Source organism: Apaloderma vittatum, unplaced genomic scaffold, assembly GCF_000703405.1.
Source record: "Apaloderma vittatum isolate BGI_N311 unplaced genomic scaffold, ASM70340v1 scaffold5644, whole genome shotgun sequence".
Classification (NCBI taxonomy): domain Eukaryota; kingdom Metazoa; phylum Chordata; class Aves; order Trogoniformes; family Trogonidae; genus Apaloderma; species Apaloderma vittatum.
Window position 1 is genome coordinate 41,523 of NW_009710830.1, and position 22,533 is coordinate 64,055.

Sequence of the window (22,533 nt, forward strand, 5' to 3'; positions counted from 1 at the left end):
TATTTACAGGCATTTAAACACTGCTTAAGACGACACTATGTAAGCTACTTGAAAAGAACAAAGAACTGTATTTCAACATAAAACCCTTTTGTTCTGTCACATTCCTACCTAGACTGGTATATTCCCACCAGGATAGACTAAATATGCTGGACTGAAACAATGTAATTCCAACAGTTACTTCATGTGGCTTCTTGTGCTTGAGACTTTGTCCTCCTCACACAACTTTCAGCCCGCAGGAAAAAAATCCTGTCCACTTTTCCTACATAGTAGCTTACTCAAACAGTATCACATCTTACAGAACAGAACTTACTTTCCTCTGTTGGTAGTTATGCAGCAACTGGGATTTCAAGAGGGGAAAATAAATGCCCACATGTGTGGGAAGAAGTAGGGAGGAAAAACTTAGACTGTACTTAAGAATAAATAACTCTCTCTATTCTTAAAAATACCATTAACTCAAGACCTTGATACCCCATCTAATGTTCTTCTATTACCCACACGGTAAATTAATGCCTTGAAGCTCATACTAATGGAAACATTTTTCATTTAGACGGGCAACTTTCTCATCCATGCATAGCTTATTCTAAGCCTTCGAGTTCATTTAGTTTCCCCCCAGAGCTAAATTTATTAAAAGAATTATGCTCACCAACCTGAGCCTCCCTCTGCTAGGTACTTGTCCTTTGCATAGATGACAGAATCCAGCATTGACTCAAAGAGGAGGAAATAACCCTGTTGATAGAAAAAGGAAAGAATTTAAAAATCATTACACTTCTTCTGTAGCCTATTTAATCAATCTACAGATAGACTTTGTCAACACACAGAACTCTGTATGTTCATACACCTCAGTAAGAGCGAGAACCCAGTGAATTACTCAACAATAGCACCATCAATTCAAAACTTCAGTTACAGAAAGTATCACCTTTAATTTCCCAAGCAGGAACCTACCATCTACTGATTTAATAAACTTCAGGCAACAAATATCCAATCTACACCAACAATTACCTGATATGTCCTACAACATCAAAAGAAATAAAATTCAACTCAAACCAAGTGAAAAGCTGTATGTATTGATTTTTAAGTAATGACTCTGAGGAACCACACAAAAAACCCCTCAAACAAACAAAAACAACTAAGAAAAACCCTTCCTTCTTAGAAATGCAGGAAGAATTAAAATTATTGTCAGAGAAATACCACATGGAATGTTATCTTTGCTGCTTCCCATTTGCAACCTCATGGTGCCCTGTACCAGCCTGGGCAATGCTCACTAAGATAGGTGGAAATAAATCATATACCAAAGGCATGGAGTCTCTGGATGTTCTACATCATTTAGCAGCATCTGAACTTAAAAAAATTTTCAGGATAAAAATGGCTAGAAATATATTTCTGTATTTTTTCTGGTGTTAGGATTAGTTTTATAGCAGGTTAATCATACTGCTATAGATGGTTAGAATAACTTTTTGTCAATTTGAGTAATTTTCTGAATAAAAAAATACTCCTTAATTAACCATTTCTGAGATAATATAGCCGTGTTACATACAATAAGCAGATTTCTAAAAGAAGTGTAGCCCTTTGTTTTCCAATTGATTTACTGGTTTTACACCCTTCTTATCTTCCAAGCTTGAGTATGATCTTTATTCTCACTGAATACCGTAACACATTCCATCCACGTTCTTATGGCATCAAATCATTTCAGACAAATTATACCAGCATACATTTTGGATTTTCACTTAGCATCCTAATTCTCATTTTGCTTAGAACACAGCTCAGCCGTATGTCCTGATTTACACACCAATTGCCAGTAGGAAAGAACAAAAAAAGACAACTGGAAGTCCAGACCTTGGACCTGCAGTCCTACAAGCCCAGTCAGCAGTAACAAAAGAAACCAAAGCTAAAAAGTTTTCCTTCATCTTTCCCCAATTCCCATATTTGCACAATCACAGGGACTGTCTTTTTTTTTTAATTATTTTTCAAGTCATCACACCACAGTACTGCAGATAGACAGCACTGCATGGGACTTGCACTGCTAAGATCACCAAATTTACTTCAAGTTTATGCCATCTTGGATATTTGTTTTTCCCAAGGCTCTTCGAATAAAACAATGTTGCAAGTTCACTATTGCTTATAGACATCACCATCCACATCGCAGCCTCCTAGAACTTCAAGCCTGATTTATTTGTATTCAAACAGAACAGTCTGAAAATCAGAGAAATGCCCTTTTCTCAACCTGGCAACAGGACAGTGGTCTACCGGACGCCTTTCTTCCAAGTGTTGCCTGTTTTTCCATTTTACTGCCTAACGTCTATCAAGTTCTTAGAATTAGACCTAGAATAAAAAAATACTGCTTTGTGAGCAATATGAATTTTGGTAGACTTTGCAAAATGGTTGAAAAGGCCAGAAGCTCCAATTGCATCAGGCAAAGATAATTTTACACCTACAGCAAGCCAAAAAGCACAGAATGGAACCAGAATTTTCTTCTTTTTATTCTTATTCTTGCAGTTTTAAAAATAGAATGTGTTTAGTTCATAAAAATTCTTTTCAGGTGCTTTTAACTGCAAATGAGTTGTCACAGTATTCTAAGCGTGACCTCTAGGACACATCTTCAGTCTAGTTACCAGCAAGAGTCAGCAAGTTATAAAATGACATTTTTATGCATCAGCTCCTCACTTACTTCTTCCTGCCTAAAATGCCCATCATCTGCCAAACAACTGCAAGAAGTACAGCTGGAAGACACACCTTCTCATGAGAAATACAGTTAAATTCTCACCGTCCTTTCCCTGACCTTTCCACTCCGGCACCGCTGGCTCTCCCCTGCTGTCCCTGGTTCTATCTTTCCCCCCAATTCATTACAGCATTCCTGTAAGTTACAGAAACCGTCAATGGTACTGAATCCAGCCATTCATTACTTATACCCAAACGTTTTGCTCAGTGTGCTGTGCTCATCTGTGGTGTAATTTAGAATGTAATTTCACAGGCTGGTGCCTCACCTGTAGGGGGGCTGCCTGGGAAGAGAACGATAGTCAACATCTTCTTCCCGTGATGCTCTGGGCCACTCTTGCCTCCATCCCAGTAACAGTCAGGGGGTTGGTTTTTCTTAAGTGTGTATTAGCATCCTCAAAATTAATTACTGCAAAAAGATCTCTAGGATACAAATCTGTGAGCTGAATATTAATAATTCCATCTTGCTAGTGGCTAAACCAAGTCACAGAAAAGGTGACATGTTCTCTGTTAAAGACTGAATAAAGAACACATCTTCAGTGTCATGTTTAGTTTTCAACTAAAACGCTGGCCATTTCTTTCTCAAAATGAATGTGAAGTTCCTTATTTTTATATTTTCAAAGCTGAAATGAAATGGTTTTTCTCCAGCTAAGAACAAAACCACGTATGAACAGATTTGTACAGGACTAAGGAGTCACTCAGTCCAAGCACAGGTTTGTCCCACATCACATCCATCCAAGAAGTCAGCTACAAAAAAATGCACGAGCCCACTGACAAATCTCAGTCCAGAGGAACATGAATATTGCTGCGTTTCTATATCTTTTTAATTTGTATTTTGTGTTTCTATAGAACTACAGAAGGCTCACAAAACTTTGATGACTTAATAACTCGCATTAAGTTTTCCTCTATTATTTAAATACACTACAGCACTCTAATATTTATTTTCATTTTAGTTCACAGCTACATAGAAATATTTTACCAATTCATCCAATTTAAGTATAGGAAGTTCTTTTAATATTAGTGCTTCAGTATTCTTTATTATATTCTTCAAGGAGAAAAAGATTAAGCTATTTAAAAGCATCAAGACACAAGAACTAAACTGAATTTTGCACTATACCTCATTGTGTGGAGAACATGACAGAAAAATGCTTTGTTTAAAACACAAGTCACTTAAGATTAAAAATGCCTCTTAATATACATTTCCCTTATCAGCTCCCATCAAATACCTTAGTGGAACTTGGTTTTGCCTTCACTTATTTTCTAGTCACTGGTGAAAGCTGTAGATATTTCAAAAAGTGGTATTAGCATGTTTACAATAGCAAGAGTTAGCAGAATGTTTAGTACCGCAGGAAAAAAAAAAAGTAAAGATAGAATTGAGAATAAATATTTGACAACTTGAATAAGTCGTCTATCGAAGATCCATTTCATGATTTCCTGTAACATAACTCAACCTGCTTTGGTACTCCAGATTCAGTAAGGGCTAACACTGAATATTTCATGGGATGAAAGGCAGCTATCCAATTATTGGCCCAGAGAGTGAACTTCTGGTTTTTTTAATGCCCATCAGTATAAAAAATTGCAGTATTTTCTTAAACTGAAGTTTCTAACTACAAGGTTTCCATTGGAATACAGAGTAAAGTAGGTTACAGAAGGTATGTAAAACACGTCGAACAATGGATTCTGACTCAAAACATAAAATGTAATCTTGCATGAATAGATGGACAAAATTGATGTACCTCACTCAATTTTGTGAAAATTTATTTTTTACTGGAAAGAATCCCTTGCAAACCTGTGGCACATTTACATAAGAAGCAGCAGCTACACATAAACTCTTCTGTATGTTCTGCTGCAGCACCGTGTCCCTCTCAGACTACATCAGCCTTCATGGTGATCTCTCATCTGTATTTTTTTTTAAAAAGGAAATAATATGTTACTGACAGAGCAAGCCTACACATTTCAAAACCATAACTTGTATTTGTTTAAGGACACAACAGGGTGTGTGTAACAAAATCAAGTGAGAATCGTGAATGGGAAGATCTGAAGAGCAGAAAAACAATATCCACTATTGGTGTTGGAAAAAAATTATTTAAAATATTTTCATGCAAGAAAATAAAATTGCCTTATAAAAAAATTTGCTGTAAAGAAAATAAAGCATTCAGATTAGTATGCTCTTTACACAGCATGATTAACAACACAAAAAGAAAAGCTCAATTCTTACGCAAAATTACGAATTATTACAGTGTTATAGAACACTTTTATTAATGAACTTCCAAATACTAAAAGAAATGATAGAGAATATTAAGATTACCCAAAGGCTACTCAGCGTTAGAAAAGCGCTATCGCACCACAGAAACAGGGAAAACAAGGAAGGAGAGAAGAGGGTTTCTAGTGTTTCAGACCTGCTCACTTGCTAGTCCTTTTCCCTAGATCCCGGATACCTCCCATCTCCAGCCCATCCCGATATCAGTCCAAAATTATTTAATGCACACAAGAAACAAAAGAGGGAAAACACCCCACCACAGTAGCTACCTGAGCAACGATACAATTAAGAGTCACATAAGGAAGGAAAAGAAAAAGCAAATTCACACAAGCAAGCCAGACAAAGAGGAATCTTCATTTGCATCTAGGCAACATAATGTTCCTTTCTGGACAGGGCTGGAACAGTGCGTACACTGTCCGGCCATCAATCTTACTTCCACAGCATTGTCCTCTTTATCTCGGTACTGCAGCAACCCATAAAAATGCTAACATTCATAAATATTTAGAATATCCAATTAAGTGAAGTACACATGGCTACGTAATGATGACATTAAAAGGTAAATCAGCACACAAATGGGAAACATGGAACATTCAATACTTCGTTTCTAACAAAAGCTGCTTTTCAGAATCCTTTATTTCACCTTAGAGGCACTGATTTAAAACAGAACTTAAGCTCTTAAGCGTCCAAGTTTCTTTTAAAGCCAAATCTTGGGCTCCAGAATGCGAAATGTGATTTTGGTAACATTATTCTTGGTGCACGCATTAGGCAACTGTTCAGACATCTCCCTGAAAGAACTATAATTACATTTCTAGTGAAGTTACTATACTTACATTTCTAGTGAAGTCACTATACTGTCATAAATCACCAGCCATAACACACTATTTTTAAACCACTACTTTAAGCCAATGGCTTAAACCTTCCTCGAAACTAATGACCTCGAACTAAGCTCATTCTGCAAATAATGTTCATTAAAGCAGTAGAGGAAAAACTTTTGCATATTTCTAGCTCACCAAAATATCTAATATATATATGCATATTAAGAGAACCCCAAACAATTTATTTCCACCTTTATCTGGAAACTAGGTAAATACATATGGACCCACAGTGAACATGTGACCTCTCCCAAAGGCTCCTGTATATAGTACAACATCTAGTTTTTAAAAAACAAACAAAACCATAATAAAAACCCCACCAAAAATAACCCCACAAAACCACAACAAAACAAACACCAACAACAAACAAAACAAGTAACTTCATATTTAAGTTTTCATTATTAATCTTAAGCTTTTTAAGAAAAATTATATTGTCCTTCAAGTCCAAATAGCAGAGAATAAAACCTGTATTTTCAAGGTCTGTGAGAGGAGGAGGCTGAACAGTACATGTTCACACCCAAGTCCCAAGGAGTGTTTCTTGACACATTTTTGATAGGGAACAGACTTACTCAGTCACTATGAAGTTCTGCCTGGCAAGGAGTCTTGTCACACAGGATTTCTTTACTAGGATCAATGGTAGACAGTGAGCACACAGATGCTCCTCACCTCCCTACTGCCTTTCCCACATGGTTAGGGTAGCCCTTAGGTGTCTTGGTGGACTAAAGGCATTTTACTGGTCAGAACCACCTAGTTACACGACTGATCTGTCCACTACTTTCACCTGAGCAGCTACAACAGTATTACTGAGGAACAGAGTTCCTCTGCAGATTTGGATACTGAGTACATAACAGAAACTTTGTGCTGTACCAAAATCAGCTCAACTGTATTTAGAGAACCTTTAGTGGAAAGAGCACAAACAGGAAGGATCAGCAATTAGATACAAATATCACATAATTAGGACCCTCATCCCATCTCCCAGGTTGTCAGAGGCACTGCTGCAAGCATGGTAGATGTCTGGTTAAGAAAAAAGCATCTCTTAAAGAAAAATTTTTCAAATCAAGTTAATACATTTCTTTCCTTAAAATAACTATGTCTTGAAAAGAATAATGATGCACCTTACCATCCATTCAGATATAATTACATCCACTTTTTCCAAAGGCAGATCTACTTCTTCGATTCTTCCTTTGACTAATGTAATGATATTTTCAAGTTTATTTAATCTGCAAGTCACAACATGAAGTAGTTTATATTTCCAATTTTTGCTCTTGAGAGATATACTGATATCTATATTTTGCATTTCTCCCCCCAATAATTTTTAACTAGTCAACAAAGCACCAAAATATAATGTTCCTCTTCTCAGTTATATTTCAGAGGGAATGTTTCCGAGTTGCCAAAAATTGCAGCAGATCAAGCGCCAGGCAAAGATGGAAGACAGTAGATCTGTACAGCTCCAACATGCTGTGCATGCAAATGCGTAAGTTTCAGAAACCAGGAAAATAGAGAAGAGGACAATTTAAAACAACGTTCTTCTTTACTTAAGAGTTGCTTGTTTCCAGTTCTTCTTTGACCCTGTAGCAAGAGTCTGTAGTGATTAGAGCCCACTCATCACACTAGGGCAGCAATGGAAATTAACTTCCTTCCAAAGCTGTTTTGCACGACTTGGTTTTTTATTTAACAAAACTGTCTGCAAAGTCACTGAGAACAAACATTCCCTCTAGACCAGTACTGCAGTTATTCCATAATAAAGGCATCCTCCCCACTGTGATTTTGGCCCAAATCATCTGCATTGTTTACTAACTGCAGTAATCATGTAGTCCCTCATATGCCACCCTGTATGAGGAGAAAGTTTTTGAAACAAAATTTGCATGACAGTGAATTTACTAAATATGTAAATGCTTGCAATTCAGTATTTTTCTTCTCGGCAAACCATCTTAGTGTTTCTTGCACATATTGTAATCACAATAGCTATTCTTACAGAGGGCAGAAGAGTATTCCTACTGAAGAAATTTATCATTCCACTGCAGTTCTTATCTCTGCCCCTTCCCTCCCTGTCCTGATATCTTACTCTTGCATTCTGCCTGGCTTCTAATGCAGATGAGTAATGACATTAAAAATTCAATCTAAAAGACAATGGGAGACCGATCAGCATGAAAGGAGGGAAAGGAAAGGGTCAAAGGGCTACTTGAACATGTGGGACATTGGAAAGATCAGTTAAATACTCTACACACAACAGTCTTCTGGTAGAAAAGTAACATTTATCACTAATATTGTATTTAATGCTGTAAACAGAATTAAATCCAGAAGTTCAAACTGAGAAAGAAAACACCAAAGAGCTATCACCCAAAATGTCTCAAGGAGGACAAAACCAGATCTAGCGATAACTTTCTAAATAACCACACACAAAGACACAATTTAAAACAAAAGAGAGGAAAAAAGGACTAATTCGTTACATACTTGTTTTTAATTCTAATGTATAAAGAAAAACCCAAAACAACACATGTAATGTACACACTGCAGGAAAATCTGCTGCAATGAGGGAAGTTCAGACAGAAGAGATGATGTTCAGAACGTGAGGCCTGAGCCCGCTCTGACAGAGGAGGAGAGGACCAGATGCGCTCCCCCAGGGTCGTTTCCACCCTGTGCTATCCCGCAGCAATTTATGCGCCATGAAACATCTTTGCAGTTCTCCTGGAAACAACTTTTCTCAGTGACTCTGCAGACTGTGTGTGTGTGTGTGTGTGTGTGTGTGTGTCCACGTGCATGCTCTTAAAATGGGTTGGGGCTTTTTTGGATTGGTTCTTTTGCCACCCCCACACCTCTAAGTATAGGAAATATTCCAGTATAATGGTAATCACTTTCCAAACAGCATGAAAACTGGAGGTCAGTAGGTTTCCAAAGGAAGAAAACACACGGTAATGTCAGACAGCCCCTTAAATATGCCTGTGTACCAAGAACCTTACCAGAGAAATGTCTTCCAGAAGTTAAAATTGAAATGCCATATAAATCTGAAACGTATTTGTCAAAGAAAGCTATGTCTCCTTTTTGTGAGGTAAAACTGGTGAAAATTAACGCACAACAAGTTTTGAAAACATCACAGTTTCAATATGATCTAAAGTTGTTTAATTTCCACAAAAAAATTAAATTTTCTATAAAGTGTCTTTAGTTTTATAGCTTTCTATACTTTTACAAAATACTTTCAGAAAATCTCTATATACATACTTACTTAACTCTATATACATACTTAAATAACTTTTACTGGGTTTACCTAAAGCGGAACTGTTTCTATAACTCAAAGTAGTGCAGCCAAAAAAGCTTCTCACATCTCCTGGAACACGTCTCAGCTCTAACATCCACTGCGTAAGAAAGGAGAAGGGACTGGCAGCAGTCAGTTGGAGCCCCTGCAGCAAAGCAGCGCTGTCCCCATGCTAAAGTTAGGAGAAAGGTCTGGGTAACGTCCTGCCCTAACTACAGCCCTGTTTTAATTACTCTGACTAGAGGGAAAAACAACTTTCACTGCACATCAAAACCTGGGTTAATTCTTCAGACACAACATATACTGAGTGCTAAGTGATCATTAACTAGTAGCAGCATTTTAATAACTTCTTACAGCAATATTTACCATGCTTCTCCTGGAAGTTTTCCTACCTAATGATGTCCATGGCCTGATAGATGATTTCAGATTGGTCGACACCTAACACTTTCCTCGCACCTGCTTTGGCAGCAAACATGGAGAGGATTCCAGTTCCGCAGCCAACATCCAAAACAACCTGAAACAAACAAATGGAAGTAAAGATAAAAATCTTATCTCCCTTGTTATATGTTAGAATTTGGTATCTCACAGTTTTATAAAAAGCAAACAGCAGCATCAAGTCTCACTATTGTATAGTCAAGCCAAACTGTATCCACACCCTCTACTACCTTTTACAGACAATGAAGCAGACTAGTTCTAGCCACCAACTAACACACAAAAAATCACAGAATCATTTAGGTTGAAAAAGACTTTTAAGATCATTGAGTCTAACCGTTAAATCTAACTGCCAAGTCCACCACAAAACTATATCCCTAAGCACCACATCTACACATTTTAAATCTCTCCAGGGACAGTGACTCCACCACCTCCCTGGGCAGCCTGCTCCAGCACTTGACAGTCCTTTCGATGAAGAGTTTTTCCCATCTACACCTCCCTGGTGCAACCTGAGGCCATTTTCTCTCAGTCTATCTCGTTACTTGCGAGACCAAGCCCCGCTTTCAGGCAAGTGCAGAAATATTTTACAAAATACTTTAAGGCAATACCTTACTGTACTAAAAAATTTTCTAGCTTCTGAACTATTCAGCATTCTTGCTGTGCCGCAACAAAAGCTTGCATATGCATTTTTAAATTTCACCTGACAAATAGCATCCAAGTACTTGAACACTCTGCACATTAGGTCTGCTTGCCTTCCCTTGTGTACCATTCTGTGAGTTCTGATGACGGATACAGAGCAAGGAATCATGAAGCCAGCGTGAATAAAAATAGCAATTTATCCTTAGCAGCACAGTGCAAGTGAGTTTCTGCTGTGGTGTACTGGGAAGCAATGACTGAAGAGTTGACTGCCACCTGTCTTGACAAAGCAACTTACAATCTGGAATCAGACTAAAAAACATTAGTGTGATGAGTTTTTTACAGCATCTTGTGCACGGAAGGTGCAGTGAGAGTTACTTGCTACGCTTTCAACTCTTTGCAGCTACGTTCCAACTCATTCACGAGTTGTATACAAGTATGTAATAGCTACAGAAATCCCTAGGCTGAAGTCTTCCCGAGACAGGAACAGAAAGTAAAAATCAACGTTCTTGCAGCTGCTGAAATCTCACGTCCCCTAGCATCATCTATTCTACCACTTCACCCACGGTAGTTCGCAAAATTGCTGAGCCATGAGAGCTGGAAGTCAGAGCCAAAAATAAACTTGTGTGAAAAAAATGTTCATGATGTACAGTCGCATGAAAGAGAGCAATCACCACAAATTGGAAAAAAATCAAAACAGACACCACTTTGGACAGCTGCCGTGGTCACTTAAAAACCCAGATGGAACTCATCTTGCCTTAGGCAGGGGATGGGGGTGGAGAAAAAGGCACAGGAGAGAAAATACACAAGCTGGAATACATCTGAGGAAAGGACAGACAGGCAGAATGATCACCAATTAACCTCAGGACAAGAGTCCACAGCTAACGCATTCTTGTGGTGATCACATATGGTCTCTCACCAGAGATCTGGAGCAGCTGGACTGGTGATTTGACTACACCATAACAGACCGCAGCATCAAATCCTTCTCTGCATCTAATCAAAACCAATATTCTACTTCTAGTAAGAGAAAAAAATCGCTTCGAGTTCAGAAAAACAGGAGGTCAGCTAATTTGGCCAATTAATTCATTCAATGAATTTTTAGCAGGAACAGCAGAAATACAAAAGGAGGATCGTAACTGCGCAGGGGTCATAACCACAGTCAGTGCAATCTCTCCCCACTGCAAGTGAAATACTAGGTCCTGTTTCTAAATCCCTTCCTAATAACCTAATCTGGAAAGACTAAGCAACATTAATTGAATAAATCAGTTGTGTACAAATTCCTCCCCAGCTCTAATCACATGGTGCTTCTAGGTTGTATCAGACACAAACTGAAATTCACTTAAATTCTGGCAAAGAGGCCCTCTCAGATGGATTCCACTTAATATATGGGACAAGAAAGGCTCGACTTAACCCCGCCAACATAATTAATGAACATCCCCACACGGCACACAAAACAATGACAATAGCGATCAGCACTTCTGTTATCAGCACTTTGCACCCTCCAGCAGTTGAACAGCAGTCTACCACCCAATAAAGCTGGAGTACATTAAATCAGGTCTTGTCAGTGCAATATTCCATTCCTAAAGCTACAAAGTAGCCTGCCCAAAGGGTTTCTATCACTCAAGAAAGAAGAAAGCAGAGAGATTACTGTGAGCTTTTTTACCTACCTTGTCCTTGAAGATATGTGGGTTTTGATAGATGAAATCACGATAGCTTTCTGTACGTACTTTATCCTATGATATAAAGAGCAAAACATGTTCACTCTTTTCTACTTATGTACATCATCTTGTTCAAAAGTGCTGAAAAACTTGGCCTAAACATGTTTTGTGGCTACTGTACCCAAAAGGGCTCAGCAATCATGACACCCCCTGTATGACATTCTTTCAGAATTTATTCTTAGCAAATGAAGCCAGTCAAGCCTCTGGAGGAAAACTTAGAAATTAGCTTTCAGTTTCCTGACCTGCTGCATTTGATTTTGGGTATTTCAAAGCTCTTAATACCACCTTATCACTTCCCAGGAACAACAGTAACATAGTGGCAATACTGCATCAACTTTATGTAACAATCTTCTACACAATGGGAAAAAGTTGAGTCACAAGATCATACAACATTTTGTATCATTTTAGTTAGTGACACTCCTGTGACATACAGATTCTCTCAAAAAAGGTTATGGCTCAGAATAACCTTTTATATTTCTGAGCAAAATGAAAATCTGAAAACTGCACGCTGAAGCTGTAGAGTCTATTCTCTGGAAAACCAATATAATAAATAAACAAACTTAACTATAAAACAACATGACCTGAGAAGCTGGAATGTTTTCAAGCATATAACTAAACATTTATAGTATCGTAAATATATGTGAGCTAGCAGTATAGCTCAATCTACCAGTAAGGTAATCTATTAAAACACTGATTCTCTTAATATACATCAGCAGGTACACAAATTTACAGCCAAGCATAGGTTTTGGAATTGTTGCAGTTCAAGCATCAGAGCAAAGTAAAAGAAAAAAAAAATAAGCAATTTTTATCTAGTGAAGACAAGTCTATAAATAAGAGTATAAAGTATAAAATTCAAGTGCTTATACTTAATTTTTTTTTTACTATGGCAGGTAATTATTTTAGGAACAATACAGAAATGAAACAAATTTTTCTCTAGTGAGAAAAAAAAAACGAAAAATGAGATCAAAACCAAAGGATATATTCAGAAAAATTGTGGAGACAAAACAAATTATTTCAAACCTTGAAAATCCAGTTTTAAATTTAGGAGGATTATCACTCACAGAGCCCAAATAAACAGTTAGGGATGATTTTATAAAATTGCACTTAAAAATGATATATAATTAACATGAACAAAAGGAGCATGATGTTTTAAAACCATATTGGTTTATTGTGACGTTATATCCAGAGCAACTCTTTTGCGTACTTCACCTCTATTCGCAGTATATAATAGAATCTGCTGAAATGACCAAAAAAAGTTTTAAAAAATAAATCGGAATGTTCAGCATCAATCAACAAAGCAGTCAGCTGGAAAGCTTTCAGCCTTACACCCTGCCCACTCACATTGCCTCAGCACTGCCCTGACGCAATCAATACAATTCCAGCTGCTGTCTCCACTACACGCACTGCTGCTCCAGCAAGGCACGGGCACTCACTTCACACCCCTCTGTTCATCAATTCCCCTCTCTCACACACCTTTTCCATTAAATGTTTTTTTTTTTTGGTTTGTTTTTAAATAAAAGGTAAGAAAATTTATAAAGATGACAGTCCAGAAATTATCAAGCAAAAAAAGAACAAGAGGAACACCAGCCATTTGGCCAGTGTTAAGTAACAATACTCTTTTGTCATCTCTGAAGTATGTGCAGAAAAAAAACCAAACAAATTGAAGCTTCATCATACTGCCACCAAGCATAAGAAAAAAAAATGTTTCAAAATTGAACAGTGTCACAAACAGACTTAAAATTCAGACAGTAGGGCTCCTTTCTTAAAAATTTCAGTGTAGCAAGCCACTACATTTATAAGGTAGACATTAAACAAAAAATAAAACCAAAAGTGAATGCCCAGCAGACAGGAGAAAACTCAGTGCACACATGGCAATTACTTTCCTATGTTTAGCAAGGCCAAAAGTCATCTTAAAAGCATTATGACAAATACTTCCTGAAAACAATAAAATGCAACTTTGTATCAATCTGCTTGTGCAGATATGCATAATTATTATAACCTTCATTAAGAAATGGAAAGCCTTTTCATTCTGTAGCCTGAAACACTGCAAACACCACCTTCACACAACTGCAAACCCAACCTTTTACCATTTTTACTTATCTTCAAGACTTCAATTACATTTCTCCAGACTATACATTTTGGAAAACATTTTTGTACTTCCGCAGACATCTCTGCACTTCTGTAAAATCCTCCCCTTCAAATTAGCCTCATTCTTGTACTATTATTAACGCAGATTCATGTGTATTTCTACACTGGGGCTACTACATGATTTACAAAGCAGAAAACTATACGGTACCTGTATGGACAAAGTTAATTCACAACTCTGTACTCTATCTTACATTAGGCAAGATTTGTATTTATTTTTGTCTTAAAACAAAACTGTTTGACCTTTGCAATAATGGTATTTTCTCTGACAGAAAGCACTAAGAGGATTTTGATTTGCATGTCTATTAAGTTCTTAGGGACTGGTGTTGTTTTTATTTTGGGTTTTTTTCTGGGTAAGTTAAAAGGGCATACACAGGTTTGCCTTTGAAGAATTTTAAGCATTATTTTTATCATATAAAAGGAGCATACAAATTCTCCAGCTGTTCCATGTCATCAATACATTTGAACTGTGCACAAATACCAACAATTTCTGTTCATCTAGAGCGACAGGAAATCAAAATATTGGAGCAATGGTTCTGCCTAACAAATTTCAGTCATTAGGAAGACATAAAGAGAAATATTCAGTCTGTAAAATGTTTTATCCTTTATCTTTTAAGTATCCAGGAAAAAGTTGCTTTTGGCGAGGTACAGTGGTGAGGTATAGATATTGTAATATATCTTCAACCATATCTGTAAATAATTTTATATCCCTAATGCCTCCTGTAAACAGAATTTATACAAAGGAAATACAACTGAAAAAAAGATCTCTCGACCTAACTCTTAGGAAAAAGCTATCACGTATAGAAAGGGTTAAAAATGCAGCTGCTCTGCAGTATATTTATGGGCACACAGCCCACTTCACTCCATCTTTACTCTTTAGTCCTACTAAGACGCAGTCAAGATGACTTTCTAACCTTTAGCATCTCTTCGTGTATCCCATAATGCCCATAGGAGCTGAAGTAAACACCATCCTCATCCTCCTGAAGGTCGGCAATGGTGCTGCACGATGATCTGCTCCCGACATCCGCATTCATCACAAAATCCTGCGCAAACTGCCTGCAATCAATTTGAAAAGGACCCTTGAGACATGTTTAGGGAACCATGAAATCGAGGACGGGGGGAAGGGGTTGAAAGCCATCAGGAGCCTGCACCACATCGCCAACAGGAGCAGGGATCAGGGCGCACACCCTCCCTCTGCCGGCACCCCCCCGCCTGCTGCACTGCCGCCACCCTCCGCCAAGGAAACCAGCACCCAGCAGCAGCGAAACGTCCCCACTTCGTTTCTGCTTTGGAGGAGGAATTGGGTCCTTTTGCACCTGATAACACCACAAGTGTTTTAGGCTGCGCATCGCAGATGAGCGCTCAGCCAACAGCGCAAGAACTACAAACTGCACAAGGCCGCACGGCCAGGTGGAGGCGGAAGAAGTACTTAAACTGAAGCACTCGAGTGGGAATACATCAGAGCTTAAAATTCCATTTATTACTTTAATTTCATGCTACTTGTTTTTCCTCCTCTGTGGCCCTGCATCCCTAACGTGCACACTGTCTTCTCACTTCTCACAGCAGTTGTGATGACATAATAGCCAGATCAAGGGGTTTAGCATGAAAATACCAAAACTGACAAGTAAACAGCTCATACAACACACACAGTGAAGTGAGAAAACTATCATGCTTCAGTCAGATGATAGTCCTCCAAAGTCTACAGTCCAACAGCAAAGCTTGCATCCTAGACCATTCCGAAGCAGTCAAGGCTCACCTTTAACAACGCTCATATGCACTTAAATAGGAACCTAACATATAGAAGCTGTAGGTAACATCTCATTACCATACCATCCTTACAGAACAACAAAAACCAAACATGTCAAATACTTCTCTGCTTCACTAGCTTGGATGAGGAAGAGGAGGCAGTAAGAGAATTAGTATTAAGAGCTCATCAATATCGGAAATTTCCTATATTTGCTGACATAAACCTAGTGTCTGGATCTTACGTTTAATATTACTCTTTACCATGGAAGTCTATCCTTACTTTGAGATAAATACCAAAATGATAAAAATTGAAACTTAAGAAAAATAGATTCAATGACGCACAATTAATTACAATTTTGTAGACTTTAAACGCAATTTTAATTTTAAAATTATTTAACGGGATGCAGCCTATACAAGCAACACAAGCACCAAACAAACTCTAGCTGCCCTCCCATAGTGTTAATCAATAAAAAACAACATAAATAAAAACAGATACCACCATCTCTAAACAAGGAACAGATTCAAAAATTCAGGATATACAAGTCACGCTTTTAAAGATTTATGTTACATCAAGGTGTAACATGATGTGTTACATCAGAGGTGACATGATTTAGAGAATTGTTACCATTTGTAAGGGGAAACGAAAGGTCACTAGGCCTCCAGCTACCTGCCTTTACATGGTACCCCTTTCAATTCTCATAATTCTACAAGTATACTCAGTCTAGCAAATTTGGAAAAACATTTCTGCAAAAATTATTTCATACTCAACCAGTGAGTGTCCTCATACTGCTATTATTCCAGAGCTCAGAAGGCAATAATCTCCATGGCAGTGCACGACTGAACCTGAACAGGCAGACATTAAAAAAAAAAAATATTTTTTTTTTACCACATCTTAGAGAGGGAGACCTTCAGAATACAACTGTGTGGCAACTAAAAATTTACAGTCATACTTAGTCTCCAAAAAAAATCTCTGTGGATAGGTATAGCATGAGAAAAATCCTGGATCTAACATTTTTTTTTTACTCCAGAAATCGAAGCAGCCAACCAGCCTGCTAAATACCAGCATAAACCTATTTCCACAGCAGAAAACAATACAAAATCAGGTTACGGTGGCATAAGGTCTATACGCAACTCCTGCTCCACATCAGACTTCCAAGCTATCTTTATTTTGCAGAGTTTTACCTCAAAGCTAACATCTGCAGGTGGTCTCTTTCAGTGGTATAACCTCCAGCATGAGTTACTATCGCTACAAATAGGAGCATTTAGACTACTACAATGCAACTGGATCATCTGTTCATAATTTAAAACTGTGCTGCTTCATCAGACCTACATCTGGTTATTTTTGCTGCCAGCTGATCCCTGCTGAATTCAAGAGACTGCACTGACAACAAAAAATTAAAGGCTCCATTTTACAACAGCAGAGAATTTGATACACTAACCTCAAAAAGAAACCTATATAAGCCTGACAGAAGCTTAGAAAAGAAGTTTTAGCTGATGACCTGAAAAGGTTTTGCTACTTTTCAATGAAAAAGGGAATGAGTAAGACAAGAAAACACAGAGGACAAAAAGAAAGTTTTTCAAGTACAGTGACAAATTTCTTTCATTCTTACTGTTTATGACAAATTAATGCATAATTAATGCACAGATATCAAAAAAGAGCTGTATGCTATAAAGTACGATTTGAAAAAGTTAAACTGAGCTGCAGACAGAACCCTTCATTTTTAGCATGTATAACTACTCATTGCTGATCCCTCTTTTCCATTGTGTGCATCTTCAATGCTTAACTTCTTATTTAAATGACTAAAGGAAAAGTATCTGAAAAACCAAGAGTAGTCTGAAACAAAATACACATTTCTGTGCTACGTACTTATTTAGCTTTCCTTAGCATACTTGGCTCTTCCAATTTATGTGGGTTTTGCGTAGTTTTCACTAATCATCAACAAAACTTCTACATCTACACGGTAAAAGTCAAACCTTTTGACTGTCAAGTCAAAAGTCCCAATACATGAGTTTCATTCCATAGTTACACGCTACCATTTCTTTGAATTTCTGCTGGTCTTCAAACACAAACATCTCATTGCATTGAACACAGGAAAAAAGCCCACTTACTTCATTTTTTGAAGATCATCTTGTGCTCTAGCCAAGGCTGCTTCTGCAAGCCTTGCTCTGTGTTCTGCATGTTTTAGTTGTCCAAGGAGCATCCTGGTATCGTTTAAACCATTAGAAGGCAAAACATTTCCAGGTTCACAAAGATCTTCAATATCTGATGAAACGGGGAGAGAAAAAAGAAACACCTACCAGTCACACACTGCTTCACAGCAGCTCATAAACTTACAAAGTTTTCAGTGGTGCTACTTTTGGCTTTGGATCATTTGTAGCAGTAGTCTGTTTTACAAGAATATGATAGGTCTAAACACAGAACACAATCCTACTCAGTAAAAGCAAGTATGCTAGAAGCAAGCTCCAAGCTAATAAAGCAAATGAATCCAGAATTCAGGCTTCTCGAAATATCAGTGTTTGATGACTGTTAACAAAGATATTAGGTTTAGACTGTAATTTAAGTTAATTACAATCCTATCCTCTATATTTTCCAGTTCGTTAAACTTAGGTCAAAGGTGATAGTATAAGGTAAGAAGTTATGTAAGTTTAAAAATTTTTAATTACAAAGTAACACTTAATTTTCCACCCAATTCCTTGGGCTTTCAGAAAGCTTATGAACACACAACTCAAAAGAGCGTAAGCAGAACTAATCTAGATGAAACACTGCTACCAAACCTCATTCTCAGCACCATGTCCTATTCACCTCTTGCAAAATTCAACTGGTGATTTCAACAGATGTCAGTGAAAAAATAAAGTGGTGCTACTCCAGTTTTGTGTGTAGGAAGAAGTTACCGCCAGCTTAGTGGGCAAAAGACTTCTTTAAAACAAATATATCTATTCCTTTCAAGCCTTTAGCAACTACAACAGCACCTCGAAGTATCTCAAAAGTCTATAGCTTGAGCAAAGAGTGCACACTAGGCAGAACTCACACAGTGAAATATGGAATCCCTGAACTAACCAACGAATGTCCTCTATCACTCCTTATTTCTGCAATCATTCAGCAAGGCTCACTTCGAAAAGTGCAAAACTGCATTTCAGACTGTAAAGAGAAGAAAAAAAATCCACAAGTCCTAAGTACCTCGTGGCAAAAGAAAGACGTATGATCAAGTGCAAAACAGAAAGAGAGCGGGAGGATCACGGGCAGCAAAAATCAAACTGAATTCTCTCAAGACTACATGATGAACTGTCAGGAGAGAGAAACTCAGGCTGCTTGTACCGATCGCTAGAACGACTAAAGAAACAAACTCTTCTACGCAACTGTAGTATCTTACACTGGGTTGGGTCTAAAATAGAATCATAGATTCATTTGGATTATAAAAGACCCTTACATCTGATTTTAAATGCCTACATTTAGGTGTTTTAAAAGCTTCATAAACCTCCTAGCCAAGTTTGGGCGGAGTACCTATTTGACCTGCTTAATTACTACATACAGCCCCTCTACTATGAGCATCATATCTGCAATAATTGAATGCAGATAATAAACAGGGCTATGGAAACCCCAAGTCATTAAAAAACCACCATATAATGTGTGGTAAAAATTACACAGCATGACTTAATGTCATGACTTCAGCTAGTTTGTAGATTTTCTCATATCTAAGTCAATTGAATAACACTGATTATGCTTCATATCACGTGAACTCTGCCAGTATCACATTTAACCCACAACAAGGTACCGTCATACGGAAATGTACTTATTTACCAAACTGAAGTAGGAGATCATCTTCTAGCGCTGGTTTCAAATATTCTTCTCCTTCCCAAGGCAGTGGGCTGCTGAGAGAACTCAAATATGCTCCTGTTGGTTTCTAGACAGAAGAAGGGTATGTAAGCTAAGTTTCTTTGAAAACACCAGCCCTTTGACTTCACTCAAGAAAATAAAGCATTAAAGTAGCTTTGTAGCAAAGGCTAAGAAGATAGTACTTTAAAGGATAACTAGTGAGAACAACGAAATGAACTTCTGGCTTTTGTTCTGGCTCTGACAACAGGTACTCTCCTCAGCCTACAAACACTACAACCACGAGGATCAGAGAACAGCATATCATCACACCTAAAAGCTAGCCTGGGTCCCAAAGTCTAGGAAGCTACAGGCTCAAGGAATCCATACAAGCAGTAAAGCACAGCACATTGATAGACCCTGAAGGATACCTGCACGATTACCCTGCGATCAGGAACCAAGCCTACTCAGGTGTCTGACTACATCAGACCCCTAGCTGACAACAGCGCTAAGCAATAAAGCCAAGGCACCAATCGTGCCACCCTTTACCGGAGCAAGACAGCTGAGTCAAAGGCCAAAATAAATGAACAAAATAACATGATACCACATAGCGTAGGCTTTTTAAAAGTTTGAACACCCCCTTTTGGAAACAAAAAAATTCACATTAATTAAGTATAATTAGAAGGAAAAGAACTTCATATCTCAACCAACCAACAGCCACTTTAATGTCTGTGATTTCTTATTTCTAGAAACATAATAAAAAATTTCACACAGTTACCAAAAACAGGTAAGTTAAAAGCACAGAATCTTAATTCCCCATTCTCCAAACGTAGTACAGAAGTAGTATGTGGCATACCTACCTCTGACCTAACAAAGTTTATTAGTTTAATGTAGCCATAAAAATCAAGTTCTGGAAAAAAAGAAGGGGAAGGGAAGGGAAGAGAGAGAAAGTACACTTAGATTACAGAAAACCACACGTATTTTAAAATTGTATGAATACAAATTGCTTGTTCAATTGACCAGCTTTCCCCTTGGGGTGTACATCAGCATCTAACACAGTCTTCCTGTCTTATGTCTGCCATCTGCATTGTTCTTTTCCTTAGGACTAAATGAGGAAATTCTCACCCTCAGGACAAATACATTTGCCACTAATTAAGAATGAAACACACACAAATGTGAATTATGAGCAGGGATTTGGCAAGTAACTGCACCAGGACACATTTATCTCCTACTAGCTCCCTCACCTATACTTTACGTTGTTGTGCTCTTTTGTTCATATTTTCAGTTTTCTGCTTAATAAATTGTAAATTGATCCTATTCATCAAGGATACACACCAACATTGATTTAAAACTGCAACCTTGCTCAGAAGTAGCAATAGCTTAGATATAATTATGTGTTCTCCTTGAGAACAGTGAGGGTACAGCACAAACTCAAAATACGTTCCATTGGACTTCTGACGTGAAACAGGTCAGATTTTGCACGCAGATTTCTAAATCCTTCATGTAGTTCCCATCCTCTTACCTTTTGCTCCTTTTTAGTGCACTCTTAAAATAGCGTTCCTCCAATACTGTTCCCCTTCCCCTACTTCGCAATTCTCCTCTAAATGCAGTAAGACATGGATTTCAGGCTCAGTAATCCAGCACTTATCTAACTACATCAAAGTCCCAAGATGTACTGGACAAACACCCTCCTGTCTATATACCTTCCTTCAGGGGCAAGGGATATACTTTCCTGTGATCACTTAAGTCAATGTAATCCAAGACTGCAAACAGCTGCTTAAAAGACATCAGAAGTACAGCCCAGTTACCTGACTCTTGGTGGATACATTCACTCTGGTCTCTCCTGACTTCCTGAGCCCAGCAACAGCATCACTTGTCAGACAAGAACTCCCAATAGACCAGGTAAAGAGTATTCCTGCATGCAGTGGGCTGGCTCAGGTCAATCAAACAGGTGCTGGGGACTCAGCATGAGCCAGAAAATATTGAAGTTACTTCTGATACAAGTCAAGTGCTTTACCGGTAGATAAAGCATACCACAAACAACCAGCGTAAAGATAACCTATGAAAACTTTCTTCCAATAGTTTATTTTGTTCAGTCCTGGAATCTTCAGCTACACCTGGGAAACTCCTTAGAAACAAGCTAATCTTTGTAATTTATTTTAAACCAGATGCTGATACACGCAAGGAAATGACAGCTTATGAAAGAAACTTACCATGTTTCTTGATCACATCACAAATGTCAAACTGATGCTCAGTTTTGCAGTGGGAGAATACATCTTCAGCAGAACTAAATGACCTGTAAGTAGCAAATTATTAAACATGCAGTATTAATACGCTCAGAAGTTGTAACACTCATACGAGTTTTTTAGGCTCTGTTCTGACCTGCTGGGCAATGTGTTTGGAACACATAATTTTTATTTGTAAGAAAGGACAAACGAGCACTTTACCTACCTGCATATCTCACAAAGAAGCTTTTACCTTGTTTCCAAACATTTTGCAACAGAAGGCAATAAACACAAAAGTTTTGTTTGGCAAAACCACAAACCCTGTCAACTTCCAAAACAATCCTGAGAGCACTAAATCTGAAATCTAAGAACTATATGTGTGGTTCCATACTTACAGACACATGAGGCAAGCTGACCAGATAGGTCTGCCGCATCAAAATAGAAACTTTTGTTTGCTGACAGGGAAAAAAGATGAGAGAATTCAACAGAGAAGCTTCCACAGCGCTTCAGGGTGAGGAGAGAACTACCTGCTTTCCACTACTCCCCCCGAAAGCATTTAACCAACCTCTGGCTCTACAGAAGCCGCCTACAAGATCAAGCAGCTGCAGAGCACGGTTACAAACTCCGTGTTCATTACTTTCTGAGGCGGCTGCCTCCCCCAGGGGTTTGGGCGCTCGCATCCCCCCCAAAAGGGGCTCCGCGGGCAAAAAGGGGCCCCAAGAG

General features: G+C 38.1%; 1 protein-coding gene across 1 annotated transcript in view; it reads right to left on the bottom strand.

Moving 5' to 3' along the window:
• The window catches only part of PRMT3 (protein arginine methyltransferase 3), a gene marked incomplete at its 5' end in the record, with an annotated part of 45,707 nt that extends 23,826 nt beyond the window's left edge, over positions 1-21,881 (bottom strand). Inside the window, 9 exons of the mRNA XM_009867396.1 lie at positions 648-726; positions 6,965-7,064; positions 9,490-9,611; positions 11,833-11,898; positions 14,943-15,084; positions 17,884-18,037; positions 19,574-19,676; positions 20,446-20,495; positions 21,799-21,881. Coding sequence (XP_009865698.1) covers positions 648-726; positions 6,965-7,064; positions 9,490-9,611; positions 11,833-11,898; positions 14,943-15,084; positions 17,884-18,037; positions 19,574-19,676; positions 20,446-20,495; positions 21,799-21,881 — 899 coding nt within the window. The remainder of the gene's footprint in view (positions 1-647; positions 727-6,964; positions 7,065-9,489; positions 9,612-11,832; positions 11,899-14,942; positions 15,085-17,883; positions 18,038-19,573; positions 19,677-20,445; positions 20,496-21,798) is intronic.
• Between the last annotated feature and the right edge of the window lie 652 nt (positions 21,882-22,533).